This window comes from Microdochium trichocladiopsis (assembly GCF_020744255.1).
Source record: "Microdochium trichocladiopsis strain MPI-CAGE-CH-0230 chromosome Unknown B0I36scaffold_7, whole genome shotgun sequence".
Lineage (NCBI taxonomy): Eukaryota > Fungi > Ascomycota > Sordariomycetes > Xylariales > Microdochiaceae > Microdochium > Microdochium trichocladiopsis.
Window position 1 is genome coordinate 3,075,758 of NW_025763550.1, and position 12,766 is coordinate 3,088,523.

A 12,766-nucleotide genomic window follows, 5' to 3' on the forward strand; every position below is an offset into this window, starting at 1 on the left:
CGCCTAGTCTAGGACCGTCATGGGCAAGGCTCAGGCAGCAGCCGCTGTTGCACAAACAGGGACAGTACAAGTGTCAGAAGGAGTACCCGATTAGCCCAGGTCGGGCGTGAGCAGACAGACAACGATGTAAGTCGGACCCGTCTTACGGACATGGGATACTGCCTTTCTTCTGAGACCCTCATGGAGTTCAGCATGGCAAAAGTTGTATATAAACACGGTGTCAATCTGCGACTGATGATCATTTTCAGTTCGAAACCAAGCAGCGCCCTCCAAAACCTGACTGCCTTCGACAGAACCAGCACTCATTGCTCATACCGTTCACAAGACTTCACATCGTGTTCTTGATCCTCCCTTTGCCCGCCACAAACCATGAAGCTCCTTGCACTCTCCACTATTCTCGCCTCTGCAGCCCTCGCGGCCTCGACCTGCAACGACTACAAGGTCTTCCGCGGCAGCCACGGCTACGACGTGTGGCTGCCCGTCAACTCGGGCTCCAAGACGTGCGAGATGGGGGCCAACGCGCAGAGCGACGCCGTCTACATCCTCCAGACGACGCTCAACTCCAAGTGCTACAACTACGGGCTCGAGGAGGACGGCATCTTCGGCCCCAAGACGGTCGCGGCCCTCAAGAAGGCCCAGGCCAAGCACGGCGCCGCCGCGGACGGCGTGTACGGCCCCGAGACCAGAGACAAGATCGCGTGGGATGCGTACAAGGCGGGCGCCGTCACCTGCTTGAAGCTGTCGCAGACTTGATTGGGGTTGTTTCCGGATCAGGGGTTCACGGGCGGGGGGTGCGGAACCTGCCATAGGACATCGTGAACAGGGGAGATTTGATCAGTCTTTGAAATGACCGACTGGGGCTGTCAACTAATCGGGCATTTCATCACTGTGAGATGGGGAACCGGGACAATGAGACAAGAATGCTGCTTTGTGGATTGCACGACAATTTCATTATCCTCCAGCGAAGGTCACTGACCACCATGTAGACGCGTGCTGAATGCTATTTTCGTACCCATTTTGTCCGCACTCATTGACTTAAGTCACAGACCCCGGAGCTCAGGCTACATCATGACTCGCCACTCCTGAGGACTCAAAACGCCCTGACACGTTGCGCTTTCCTGCTCTCTGGGGAAAAAGTACTCCTCCCTACTGCCTGGCCTCCAGTGCCACCGCGATCCATTTCCCGAACAGTGATTGCGACCAAAAAGCGTTCTTTCTACATCAATAGGGGTTCTCAAGCAAGATAGGAGAAAGCCTCACTTCTTCGGCGCGGGTTCCACGCAGCGCAGGCACTGCACCCAGTCGGGCCGTATCGTGATCTCAAGGTCGTTGAGCGCGAAGCCGCGGAAGAACAGCTCGACGCGGCCGATGACGCCACACGAAGGACACTGCAGGCCCATGTCGTTGCTCACGAGCGTCTCCATGTTCTTCCTGACGTGCGGCGGAGCGTTCTGCCGTCCTACGGGGAGGATGCTGGAGCTCTGAGGTGGCTTTGAGGCTGGTTGTTGTTGTTGCGCGTGGTCATGGTGGTTGTGGCAGATCTGGATGTCCGTAAGGGAGTTGTCGTGGTGCTTCATGTCCACGTCCATGTCCATGTTGACGCACTGATCCTCGCCTTGAGTAAAGGGGTGCTCGTACTTGATCTCGGGGCTCTGGCTCTGGCTGTGATTCTGACTGTGACTCTGGAATTGGACTTGAGATTGAGCTTGATCGAACTGATCCGTGTAGTCCTTCAACAACTGCAACTGCTGGAGCTCAATCTCGCGCTGCTGGGCCTCCCACGCCGTCACGGCCTGCTCCATAAGTTGCTCCGCCGGAGGGGTCGGAGACCTCTGATCAGCCTGCCGCTTGAAGTCCTCGTACATGGCGGTGACAAAGTCGACGCCCTCGAGGTCGCCGTCGAAGCCGAGCAGGTCCTCCTCCATGAGCTGGAGGGTCGCGTCCCACTGCTCGTCCGTGTAGCTGTCGATATGGTCGAGGTCTACCTCCGCAAAGGGAGGATTGGTGCCATTCTCATTGCAGACGGCCGGCGCGTCAAGCATCATCGCGTCGTCCGGCTCCTGCTGCTTCCCACTTCCTCCCCTCGGGTGGCCCTGCCCAACGCCGACACCGCCGCCTCCTCGGGGATCGCATTGCAGCGCCGCCCGCCGGAACGCATTATACCACCAGTCGAGCTTCTTGCTCTTGACCAGGCTGAAGTAGTCCGTTGGGATGTAGTGCACCTGTGCAATGGGCTCACCTGTAAGCCGACCCGTCTCGGGGTCCCGGATTCCCCTGCACGAGTCGCACACGATGTCGCGCCGGATCCGCCACGCCTGGGTGCCGCGGTGGTCCTCGCACGGGTACGGCTCGCGCGGGCGGAACTGGGCCGACGACGTGGCTCGGTCGCCCTCGTGCCCGGCGCCGGTGCACCAGATCTTGTCGCTGCCCTCAGGGGTCGGGTAGGATGTCTCGAGGGCGGCGTCGAGGAGGAGCGAGGAGGAGGAGGAGGAAGACGGCACCGCATTGCTAGGCTTCTTGGGCTTCCGCTTGGCGGCGGCGTTGTTCTTCTTGCTGCCCCGGCAGTAGCTGCAGCGCGGGTTGTCGGGGATGAACTCGGTCTCGGCGCGCAGGTTGGCGCAACCCGAGCTTCCCCATATGCAGAATCGTGAGCCTGGAAAAGATCACATCATTAGATCATGTCCCGAGACGAAAGGTTGACGGTCAAATTTGTCCTTTGCTGAACGGTTGCGCATGTTGTGCATCAGGAGTGAGTGAGGAAAAATACCTTCGCTAGTCCCACTGTCGTTCCTAACGAGACTGGGTCCAGACATGTCTGGAAACCGGTTCTGGCGCGTCGACGACATGGCGGCAACTTGAGTTGAGTGTGCAGGTGATCCCTGGTCTGGCCGCTCGAAGACAGATGAGTACTTGTTTTGGGAGCTGCTCGACGTGAGTAAGTGGTGATGTATTCGTGGCAACGTGGTGAATTCTATACCGAAGCAGAGCATATGAGTTCCACGGCCGTCATGCGTTGCAAATCACGGCTATATATGCCGCGCATGTGGCTTCGGGAACCTGCCATCGCGAGTTTCGAGGCTATTGATCTCCCGGACGGCCGGAACTTGAAGGCGCTCAGGCTGGCCTAAAACCCACGAGTTAGTGACTAAGTGCTGGCATCGTTCTGCCGTGGGTGAGTGAGCATGAGATTGAGCCAGAAGTTGAGATTAACATTTCACTTTGAACTGTGGCGAACGAGATTTCATATTTCGCATTTGTTTAGGGTGTAAGGGGGTAGAAAAGTTCTCCTTTGATGCTTCCGACTTGTTGCCCAACGTATTTGCATAACGAGCCCTTATCTTTAAAAAAGCACTGGCACAATGCAAGCAATGGACAATTACACTTCCCATCATGTGGAATATTGATTGCCATTGCTCCTTCGAGTATCCACTGGCGAATCCAACATCAGCAAACTCGCGGGCCATCGTGCCTTTCTTCCCAACACATAACGCAAGTGGCAAAGGATCGTCGCATGTCGTCGGGAGAAGCTTTTTCCTCTGCAGCTTGTGACCCAATCATGCTTCAGCATAGTCCCGCAAACTGCCAGGGTCATGTAGGTGGACAAGGCCTGCCCAAATGGTCAAGCGCTATTCCACCATATCCTGGCGGAGACCTGACTAGGGCCAGCTACAGGTTGGGAATCCAAAGTTGTCTCTGCCCACAGCATCAACGGCAAACAGCGCAGGGAAAAGTGTTGGTTTGTATGTCGTTATGACCCAAAGAAAGGAAGAAAGAAAACAATGATCGTGGCAGGACGAAAGTGAAAGACACGATGAGCCCACCAACAGAAACACACGAGGCTCATTCCTCCACTTTTGACGACAAAGACGTTCATTCAATTACATTCTGCCATTTCATGCATCGATTGGTATCGCTATCGCAAACTGTGATTGCTACGCTCATAACTCTATAATTCGTGTTTTTTTTCTCCGGATCAATCCGCCTTGCCTTTGGCATCAGCAGCAGCAGAAGCAGCCTTCAGCCCCTTGATCTTCTCCCGCAGCTTGCCCACCAGGCCGGCAATCTTGCCCTTCAGCCCACCCAGGGCAGCCTCGCCCGCTTCATCGGCGCCCACGAACCGCCGGACAAGGATGTTGTACAAGCCACCAAACGCCAGCGCGATGGCCGTGCTCGTGAAGATGATGACATTGTAAGGCATGCTAAAGTCGGGCGTCGGCAGACTCAGCATCAGGCTCGTCGTCCTCAGATTCGACGTCCTGGAGCCGGGCGCGGACGACGGCAGGATCGTGATGATGCCAGAGGCAATGTCGAACCCACGGTTGGCGTCCGGCGGGTACTCGGTGTACCGCAGAATGGTCTTCTCAAAGTCGTAGGTCAGGAAGACTGTGCTCGCGGGCGGGATGCGCATGCGCAGCTCGAGCTGGGTGGCGCGGATTCGGTCCAGCGCCGGGCGGTAATAGATCTCTTCCACAATGTCGTTTCTGATGCCTGGCTGTCCGTTGATCCGGGCCTCGAGGGTGTGTAGGTAAATGCGCATGAACCACGGCAACGTCTGCATGTAGACAAACTCGACGGAGCTGTCGGGGCTGGGGTTGGTCAGGATGGTCTGCACGCCTCCACGTTCCTGTCCGTAGCCGGTGAACGTCCGTTCGGCATACAGAAGTGGCGTCTCTGGCTGCACAATCTCGTCCGCAGGTGTCATGGCGTCAGGGCCTTCATATGGTAGCGCCGGGAGGACTAGTGAGAAGGCGCCCTCTGAGGGGAAGAAGTAGCACCGCTTTTGCAGGCCATTCTGCTTCACCTCCCTGGCACCGCCCATTGTCATGAAGATGCTGCGCCGGTCGGGCACTTCAATGCAGACAGGTGGTACCTCCGGGTCGGTCAGGGGGCAAGTGCCCTGGATGCTTTTGCCGAACACCTGATGCAGGCTCCATTCAATACCCTGGTCCACAGGCGCCGGGAAGCAGGCGTCGCCAGAGTTATAGGGCTTGGAGGCATTGCACCTCATCTCGTGAGCTGGAGGAGGTCGCGGAATCGGGTTGACTGCGGTCGTTAGCAAGGGCATCTTGCCGCGGTGCTTTTCCGTGGACGCTACTCACCAGTCGGTCTCTTGGACCGCTCAATGTCGAGAACCATGTCAATGGTCTGCTCGACCTGCAGAACACACTCCTGGCCAGCCGGGCAGATCGGCCGGACGTCAATGGCCATGCTCTGCCAAGAGGCATCAAACATCTTGTGGCCGCTAAGCAGCGACGACACTCCGGCTTTGCCCTTGCAAGGGAGCAGCTTTAGGAACGGGGTGAGGTTTTCGGTGCAGACAATCTCTCGAGGCAGCACTCCGTGGAGGAGGTGCATGTTCTGCATGGCCTCTGGCGAGTGGTCACCTTCGGGCTGGAAGGACATGACGGGCCGGGTCGTCCTGGTCTCGTCGATGAAGTTGAGGGAGGCGCAGAAGAGGCCAGACAAGGCGTTGGTCAGTGTCAGCCATTTGTGGTCGGCCCTGTTTCGGTATCTGTCAGCAATCTTTGTTTCCCAACATCGCTCGAATTCGCGTCTCGTCCCACGTACTCTTCCTCAGTCTGCGCATCGAGCCACGCCCAAAGCTCTACACCGGTGCCCCCCTCCTTTGTGCCGTGCCAGGGCCTGGCGCCCCAGCTCTCTGCGTCCCAGCGGCCGAGGGCGAAGCGCAGGTGCAATTCGCGGGTACCGACATGCTGAAGCAGCTGGCCGAGGGAGCGGGGGAAATAGCGGTAATTGTGAGCGTCAAAGTCGGTGAGGGAGGTGTTTGAGCGGAAGTTGAAGCTGGCGAGCAGGGACGAGCCGGCCAGGGGTTTGAGGTCGAGCTGCTCGTGGTAGTCACGGTCGGCGGCAGCAGGCGAGAGTAGTATCGCAAGCGGCATGAGCACAGAGAGTATACGGGCCATGACCGATGGGGGTGCCATTGTCGCAGGCGGCGGGTGGCCTGGTTGGCCGCTGTTTGAGGGCGAGTGGCAGTCTGTCAGCCCGAATCAGGGAGGTGGTGAGCTGTCGTCAGAATCGAGGAGAAGCAGTCAGGTCGAGGGGCCCTTGAGAAGGTCCATGTGGCCTGCAAAGGCTGACCTGGCGTGCCTCTCGGAGGCGTAGGGTGCCGTCGGCGGGTTGTGTTTGGTGGCCAGAGGGTCGGCCGTTGTTGCGGGATGGGGGACGCGTGAAGTGTCCAGATGGCATTTCCAGCGATCGTGGGGCAACAGCTCTCCGCTGAAGTCACTGCACTGCACGGCACTAAGGACCCCTGCCCATCACCACTGCCCAGGCGGCCGGCAGCTTTCCCCAGCTCCACCTTTTCTTTCTTTCGCGCCGCGCGCAACAAGGCTCCGCCGCAGCCTCGCCGCCAACTTCACCTCTTTTCCGCAAGCACAGGCAACCAGCCAGCCAGCGCAAGTCACCACCGACATCTATTCAATCACCGCGACGACTGCAGAACTCCAATCCAAAAGAGCCGTGCAGACACCACAGAACCCGCCGCCATGGCCGCAGAGCAACGCAAGCTGCTCGGTACGTCACAACACTTTCCTCGAACCAGCTCCGATCATCAGCTAACACTCTCCCTCACTCAACAGAGCAGCTCATGGGCAATCCCATCTCCTCGTCGCACGCCAAAGTCTCCCTCACCGACCCCAAAGTCTGCCGGTCCTACATAGTCGGCACCTGCCCGCACGACCTCTTCACCAACACCAAGCAGGACCTGGGCCCCTGCCCAAAGATCCACTCGGAGGGCCTCAAGGCGGAGTGGGACGCCCTGCCCGAGCAGGCCAAGAAGCAGCACGACTTCGAGTACGACTACCGGCGGGACCTGCAAAAGTACATTGACGACTGCAACCGGCGCATCGACACGGCGCAGCGCCGCCTCGAGAAGACGCCCGAGGAGATCCGCCAGACCAACGTCCTGCTCAAGCAGATCTCGGACCTGTCGGCCAGTATCAACGACGGGCTCGCCGAGGTCGTGGTCCTCGCGGACCTGGGCGAGGTGGGGAGGGCCCTCGACGACTTCTACCGCGTCCGCCAGAACCAGCAGCACAAGGCCGAGCGCGAGCGCGAGCTCAAGGCCCTCTCCGACACCTCGGGCCCCTCGGGCCACCAGAAGCTCCAGGTCTGCGACGTCTGCGGCGCCTACCTCAGCAGGCTGGACAACGACCGCCGCCTCGCAGACCACTTTTACGGCAAGATGCACCTCGGCTACGCGCAGATGCGCAAGACGTACGACGCCATGCCCAAGGACTCGAGGCATCGGCCGAGGCCCATGGGAGGAGGCGACGATGGCGGGATGGGTGGCGGCGGCCGGGCGGGCGCGATGGGCCCAGGCGGGCCGAGGGGAGACGATGGTTGGGGCGGAGGCCCAAGGGGCCCGAGGAGAGGAGGACCTGGAGGAGGTGGTGGTGGTGGTGGCGGCGGCGGAGGGCGCAGCGGTCGTGGATATCGTGGTTGGTGAAGGGCGACGCAGATTACTGTACAACCAAAAGTAGTGCCGCAGTTGGCCTACGCATCTCGGGAATCAAAAGGCGTCTGGCGCATGGGAGAGCATCAATCTAGAATTTTCAAAACATGATCACGAATTCACCTTCTGGCCAGTTAGAGAGCATGCGCTGATAACGTTAACAATGTTTCTTCCGCCCGTGCTGCTTTTTGTGGTATCTCATGTTGTTGAAAACTTCCTATGCCCTGCCCCTGCTGCCCCTTTCTCATGCCTTGCCACTCTTGACCCCGGCTTTCCATTCAATAACGCTCCCTTGCGCTCTTCGTCCGCCGCAAAGATGCGAGATGGTTGCGTCCGGTGCATGCATGATAACAGGAGTTGGGCCAGACCCAGCTATCCTGCTCCCATGTCGAGCTCGAGCCGCAGTCGCTTGGCGCACAGCTGCTATTCCGGCGGCCGCACGCGCCGCTGCACACGCCGCCGCCACAAGCACACTATGAAGTTGCCGGCGCCTTCGCAATCGCGGCAGCTGCGGCCTCCGCGTACTCGACCTCTTCGTCCCACCTGCCCACTGGCGGCGAGTTGAGTTCGACTGGTGGTAGGCTGGGGAAGTCCTTCTTGTCGGGTTGTTCCGCCTTTGCAGCATCTGGTTTCGTCGCCGCCTTGTCACCACCGGGCAGTGCTGGGAAGTCATCCGCTGATGGAGGCTTCTGTGGGTTCTCTGACCGGGAGCCGTTCTGTGCGCCGCCCCTTCCTCCACGACCACCCCGTCCAGCACCGCGATCTCCCCGTCCGCGACCACCGCGCCCACGACCCGTGCCGCCACGAGAATCGTCGGCCTCGAACAGCTCCTTTGACGGGTTATCTGAGCCGTCGCGGTCGGAGAACCGGCTGCCGCCCAAGCCTCTAGCGCCACGGGCACCGCCATGCGCGCCTCTGAATCCTCTACTACGGCGATCATGCGCCTCCTCCTCGGCCATGCGAGCGTCCTTGCCTTCATCCCAGTTCGCCCCGGGGTTCTTGGCGCTCATAGCTCGCATCTTGCGCTCCCGGTTGCGCTCGCGCTCGTCGTCCATGCGGCGCCGTTCTTCCTCGCTGCGCTTTCGCCGCTCTGCTTCCTCCGCCCTTCGCTTGCGCAGTTCCTCCATGCCCTTCTCGTACGCGACGGCATGGGAACGCGAGTCGTTCTCGGCCTGCTCGAACTTGCGCGTGCGCTCGGCGGCAGCAAGCCGCATGCGCTCCATCTTGTCTGCGAGCTCCTTGTCCGACAGCTTGGTACGCGGGTTCTGGCCGGAACCGAGACGGTCGACGGAAGCTGTGTTCGAGCCACCCTTGTTGGCTGCAGGCTTTGCGGAAGCGGTAGCAGGCGAGGAGGCAGCCGCTTCAGCATCTGTTGAGCTGGGTTTGCCGGGGTTGGGTGGAGGTGTCGACGTCTCGGCATCTGTGGGAGGAGCCGGCTTTGCCTCGGAAGGTTTCGCCTGCTTGTTATTGTTGTTGTTATTATTCTTGGGCGGCGCCGACTTTGGCGAGTTCTTGCGGTTTCGAGGAGGTCGTTGCTTGACTGGAGTGGCGTGTCGCGACTGGCTGAGGCCGTCCTTGGGTGCTTTGGGAGCGGTAGCTCCATTGTCCTTGACGGGCTGCGCAGGCTTCGCTGCTTGTTCCTGCGCAGCTACAGGCGGCGTCGCAGGTTGCGCAGGAGTCTGAGTGGCTGGCGGAGGAGCGGCGACAGCCTGGGCCTCGGCGGGCTCGAAATCATCGGCGAAGAGGTCGTCATCGGTGCGGCCGTTGAACTGATCGTCCATGGTTTCTATGGGGATGGGATGTGGGTAGGTGGGCGAGCTGGCTAAGGCTTTCGAATGGAGCTGTGTGCGACGAGACGAGGCAGACGGTACCTGTTAGCGAATGTGTAGCGATGTGGTGAGCGATGGAAGGTTGCGAGAGCAAGTGGCACGGCCTGCCAGTGATTGATAATGATGTGCAGAGGGGACGAAGACGGAGACGGAGCTGTCCGCGGGAGGCGGCGGGCATGCATTGGCAGGGGACCAGTCTAGAGTAGTGTTGCAGGCTGCTGTTGGTGGCGGGGTCGTGGTTGGGGAAGGTGCAGCCCTGATGAGGCACAGCTGGAGGGGACAGCTTATTGCGGGCACATTCCCAAGGGTTGTCGGCCGCGACGATACCCTCATTGGCAACCATTTGCATCTAGAAATGCTGAGAGGGACATTGCGCCAGTGTTCCCTTGCGTGACAGCGCCTTCATGAATGAGATGATTGTAAACTGTCTTGCTCCCCACTGTTCCACAGTGCTACCAAACCAGTATCATCAAATCGACAACTTACACCAGCCCAAACCTCTCCTTCAAACAGCCCACAAGCTCCCCCACCCCGTCCACAACCTCGACGCCAAACCGCTCACACACCATCCTCACATTCCCCTCCTTCCAGAACCCTTCCTCGCACACAACCACCGCCTTGCTCCTCCTCGCCCCCTCGCCGTCCCCTGCCGCACGCTGCCTCGCCACGAGGCCCAGCTCCAGGAGGCTGACAGGGGCCTTGGTGTCCCGGGCAAACCACACCACCACGGCGGCCGCCGCCTCCTGCATGTCCAGCTCCCACTGCACCTGTTCCTTCCAGGGCGCAAAGTCGGCAGACTCGCGCCAGCTCGCGTCCCAGTCTGGGCGCGCCGGGTCGAAGATTGTCACTTGGTAATTGGCCAGCGACGAGGCGAGGCTCGCGCGCCAGTCGGACGAGGGCCCCGGGAGCGAGGAGGACGTGGAGCCCGCGAGGAACACTGATCGTGTCGGGTGGTGGATGTGCGAGGGCCGGAGCGGGGCGGGGATGAATTGGCTTGTGGTAGATGTGACCGAGGCTGGAGCAGGGGACATGGTGGTGTCGTTTCCTGCCATGACTGTTGTTGTGTCTATTATTGTTGGTAGTCTAAGGTATGTAGAGAAGTGCGCAGAAGGACAGATACTGCTGGTAAATGCTGAACAAGTCGTGCCCGGGACGAGAATGGACGGTTTCTTTCGTATGTCGTTGAGCGTGATAACGTGGAGAAATGCTGCAAGAGCCAAGACTGCGGGTGCGAATGAATAGCTGGGCCATGCGCGGTGCTGTCTTATCCAGAAAGCAAACTGGTTCACGTCCTTATTCTCGGCTGCCTCATCAAATCAACCTAATGAGGCTGTGCTGAAGTGATTTGGCGCCTTTCGTCAGTCTTAACTCGAACATGCGGGGGCGGCTTCCCACCTCTCTGCCCTCACAGCAACACCCCTGATACGAAAAACCCAGGTGCAGTCTCAACAGGACCCAGTTGGGCAAAACAAGAAGTTTGCTCCGGGGGCAAGCCTATACCAAGTCGACCGAGCATGTGCGATATATGCATTCTGGCACAACAAATGCACGTAATCCATCGTATGAAGGGAGCATGCCGCTGTATAATTGAAAACCATTGGCATGTCCTCGCGGTTCTGTCTCTAGGATGAAAAAAACAGAGGAAGAGCACATCACAAGCTGCCTTCTGCTCACCCGCAATCACAGTGAACGTGGTTGATTTTCAAAGATTTTGCTTTGTTTCGAGTTCTTTGCGTTTCTTGAATGCTAATTTTTGTACAATGATTACCTCGGCACCAATTGTCTCTTTTCCCGCCCCCATCCGCTCAAAACACACACAACAAAACAAAGAATATGTGTACAAGGGAGACAGGTCGATGACACCAGGCAGGCATAGCTCTCATCATCCTCACCACCCCAATTGATTGACGAGTCGAGTGAGCTGTTTCTACCGCCTCGCAGTAGTATTGTCAAACTCGTCCACCACCGAGTCGACCACGCTCTTCGTCCCCTGGCCACCTTTCTGATCGTTTGCGTCAACAACCCCGCCCTTCTCAAGAACATGCTTGGCCATTGTCCTGCTCTGTGCCTCGCCGACCTTGCCGTACACGCTCAGTCCCGTGGCAATCATGCCGCCAATGTCGCCCACGTTGCCCGGCACGACCACGGCGGTGCTCTCGCGTGCGAGCTTGGCAAACGCGTCGACGTACTTCTCGGCGACGTTCATGCTCACGGCACCCTGGGCGGAAGCGCCGCCCGAGGCGATTGCCCGGGCCACAGCGTCGATGCCGTTGGCCGTGGCCTTGGCCTTCATCAAGATGGCCTCGGCCTCGCCGGTTGCGCGGTTGATGTTCTCGGACCGGATGGCCTCGGAGGCCAGGATGACGCTCTGTTTTTTACCCTCGGCAATGTTGATGGCCGACTGCCTCTGGCCCTCGGACTCGAGGATCTCGGCGCGCTTGGACCGCTCGGCGGTGACCTGGCGGTGCATGGCCTCGACGACGGCGGGCGGGGCGTGGATGTCGCGGATCTCGTAGCGCAGGCAGGTGACGCCCCAGGCCTGGGCGGCCTCGTTGATGGCGGCGGTGATGTTGGTGTTGAGCTGGGCGCGCTCCTTGAGGACGTGGTCGAGCGTGAGCTGGCCAATCTCGGAGCGCATCGTCGTCTGCGCGAGCTGGCTGATGGCGTACTCGGCGTCCTCGACGCCGTACGACGCCTTGTACGCGTCAAAGACCTGCGTGTAGAGCACGCCGTCGAGCTCGAGGGTCACGTTGTCGGCCGTGATGGCGGACTGGGACGGGATCTCGATGGCGGCCTCCTTGAGGGACTTTACGTAGGCGATGCGGTCGATAAAGGGGACGAGGATGGCGAGGCCGGGCTCGAGGATGCGGTTGAACTTGCCCATGCGCTCGACGATCCAGGCCGTCTGCTGCGGGACGAAGCGGATGACTGTGTTGGCTGGGAGAGAGGGGCGCTGGAAGTACGAAGGTGGAAGTGGGCCGAGGGCGCCGCCCCCCGAGCCGAGGACGCCGGAGCCAGGTCCGATGAGGGCTCGCGAGGAGGTCTGGAAGCTGCGTATGTGTTGTGTCGTGTGCCGCCGGTGGAGGTAGCTGTGCGGGTGGTGCTGCTGTATTGACGAGCCGGTGGCGGCAGCAGCGGCGGTCCTGGCAATGGCGGCGGCATTGGCCTTTGCGGGCTGGATGAGCCCTCGCCGTATGGCGGGCGTGAGCAGCACCTTTTCCGAGTGCATGAGCGACATCGTGGCGGGTGGTGGGTGGTGGTTGTGTCGTGTGGTTTGGGAGGGAGAGAGGCGGCTGTGGCAGCTCGCTCGAGCTTTGACGTCGCTTGTCGCTGGTGCTCGGCTCGCCCGAGCAAACGTCAGTCTTCCGACGCCAGCGGAGCACGCCTGCTCAGGTGCCCACCCACTCACACCCTAGCGGCACGGCCCCGTGCCCACCCGCTTCCGGTGCCAGCCGGGATGCCC

The 12,766-nt window shown here is 59.9% G+C and overlaps 7 protein-coding genes across 7 annotated transcripts; 2 read left to right on the top strand and 5 right to left on the bottom strand.

Moving 5' to 3' along the window:
• Window positions 1-369: 369 nt before the first annotated feature.
• On the top strand, window positions 370-753 carry B0I36DRAFT_365243 (uncharacterized protein; the record flags this gene model as incomplete). The annotated part of the gene is made up of 1 exon (XM_046159108.1): window positions 370-753. The coding sequence occupies one exon, from the start codon at window positions 370-372 to the stop codon at window positions 751-753; it is 384 nt and encodes a 127-aa protein (XP_046010934.1).
• A 503-nt stretch (window positions 754-1,256) lies between these two features.
• Window positions 1,257-2,846, bottom strand: B0I36DRAFT_365244 (uncharacterized protein; the record flags this gene model as incomplete). The annotated part of the gene is made up of 2 exons (XM_046159109.1): window positions 1,257-2,653; window positions 2,768-2,846. The coding sequence occupies 2 exons, from the start codon at window positions 2,844-2,846 to the stop codon at window positions 1,257-1,259; spliced, it is 1,476 nt and encodes a 491-aa protein (XP_046010935.1).
• Window positions 2,847-3,732: 886 nt separating this feature from the next.
• Window positions 3,733-6,190, bottom strand: B0I36DRAFT_328658 (GPI transamidase component). The gene is made up of 3 exons (XM_046154615.1): window positions 5,569-6,190; window positions 5,100-5,500; window positions 3,733-5,043 (listed from the first exon to the last, which is right to left on the bottom strand). The coding sequence occupies exons 1-3, from the start codon at window positions 5,940-5,942 to the stop codon at window positions 3,974-3,976; spliced, it is 1,845 nt and encodes a 614-aa protein (XP_046010936.1). The 5' UTR covers window positions 5,943-6,190; the 3' UTR covers window positions 3,733-3,973.
• Window positions 6,191-6,506: 316 nt separating this feature from the next.
• Window positions 6,507-7,468, top strand: B0I36DRAFT_375693 (uncharacterized protein; the record flags this gene model as incomplete). The annotated part of the gene is made up of 2 exons (XM_046160390.1): window positions 6,507-6,534; window positions 6,600-7,468. The coding sequence occupies 2 exons, from the start codon at window positions 6,507-6,509 to the stop codon at window positions 7,466-7,468; spliced, it is 897 nt and encodes a 298-aa protein (XP_046010937.1).
• Window positions 7,469-7,620: 152 nt separating this feature from the next.
• On the bottom strand, window positions 7,621-9,553 carry B0I36DRAFT_328661 (uncharacterized protein). The gene has a single exon (XM_046154616.1). The coding sequence runs from the start codon at window positions 9,253-9,255 to the stop codon at window positions 7,948-7,950; it is 1,308 nt and encodes a 435-aa protein (XP_046010938.1). The 5' UTR covers window positions 9,256-9,553; the 3' UTR covers window positions 7,621-7,947.
• A 66-nt stretch (window positions 9,554-9,619) lies between these two features.
• On the bottom strand, window positions 9,620-10,593 carry B0I36DRAFT_328662 (uncharacterized protein). The gene has a single exon (XM_046154617.1). It carries the CDS (start codon window positions 10,353-10,355, stop codon window positions 9,786-9,788), a length of 570 nt encoding a protein of 189 aa, XP_046010939.1. The 5' UTR covers window positions 10,356-10,593; the 3' UTR covers window positions 9,620-9,785.
• A 355-nt stretch (window positions 10,594-10,948) lies between these two features.
• Window positions 10,949-12,599, bottom strand: B0I36DRAFT_328664 (SPFH domain/Band 7 family protein). The gene has a single exon (XM_046154618.1). The coding sequence runs from the start codon at window positions 12,539-12,541 to the stop codon at window positions 11,231-11,233; it is 1,311 nt and encodes a 436-aa protein (XP_046010940.1). The 5' UTR covers window positions 12,542-12,599; the 3' UTR covers window positions 10,949-11,230.
• Between the last annotated feature and the right edge of the window lie 167 nt (window positions 12,600-12,766).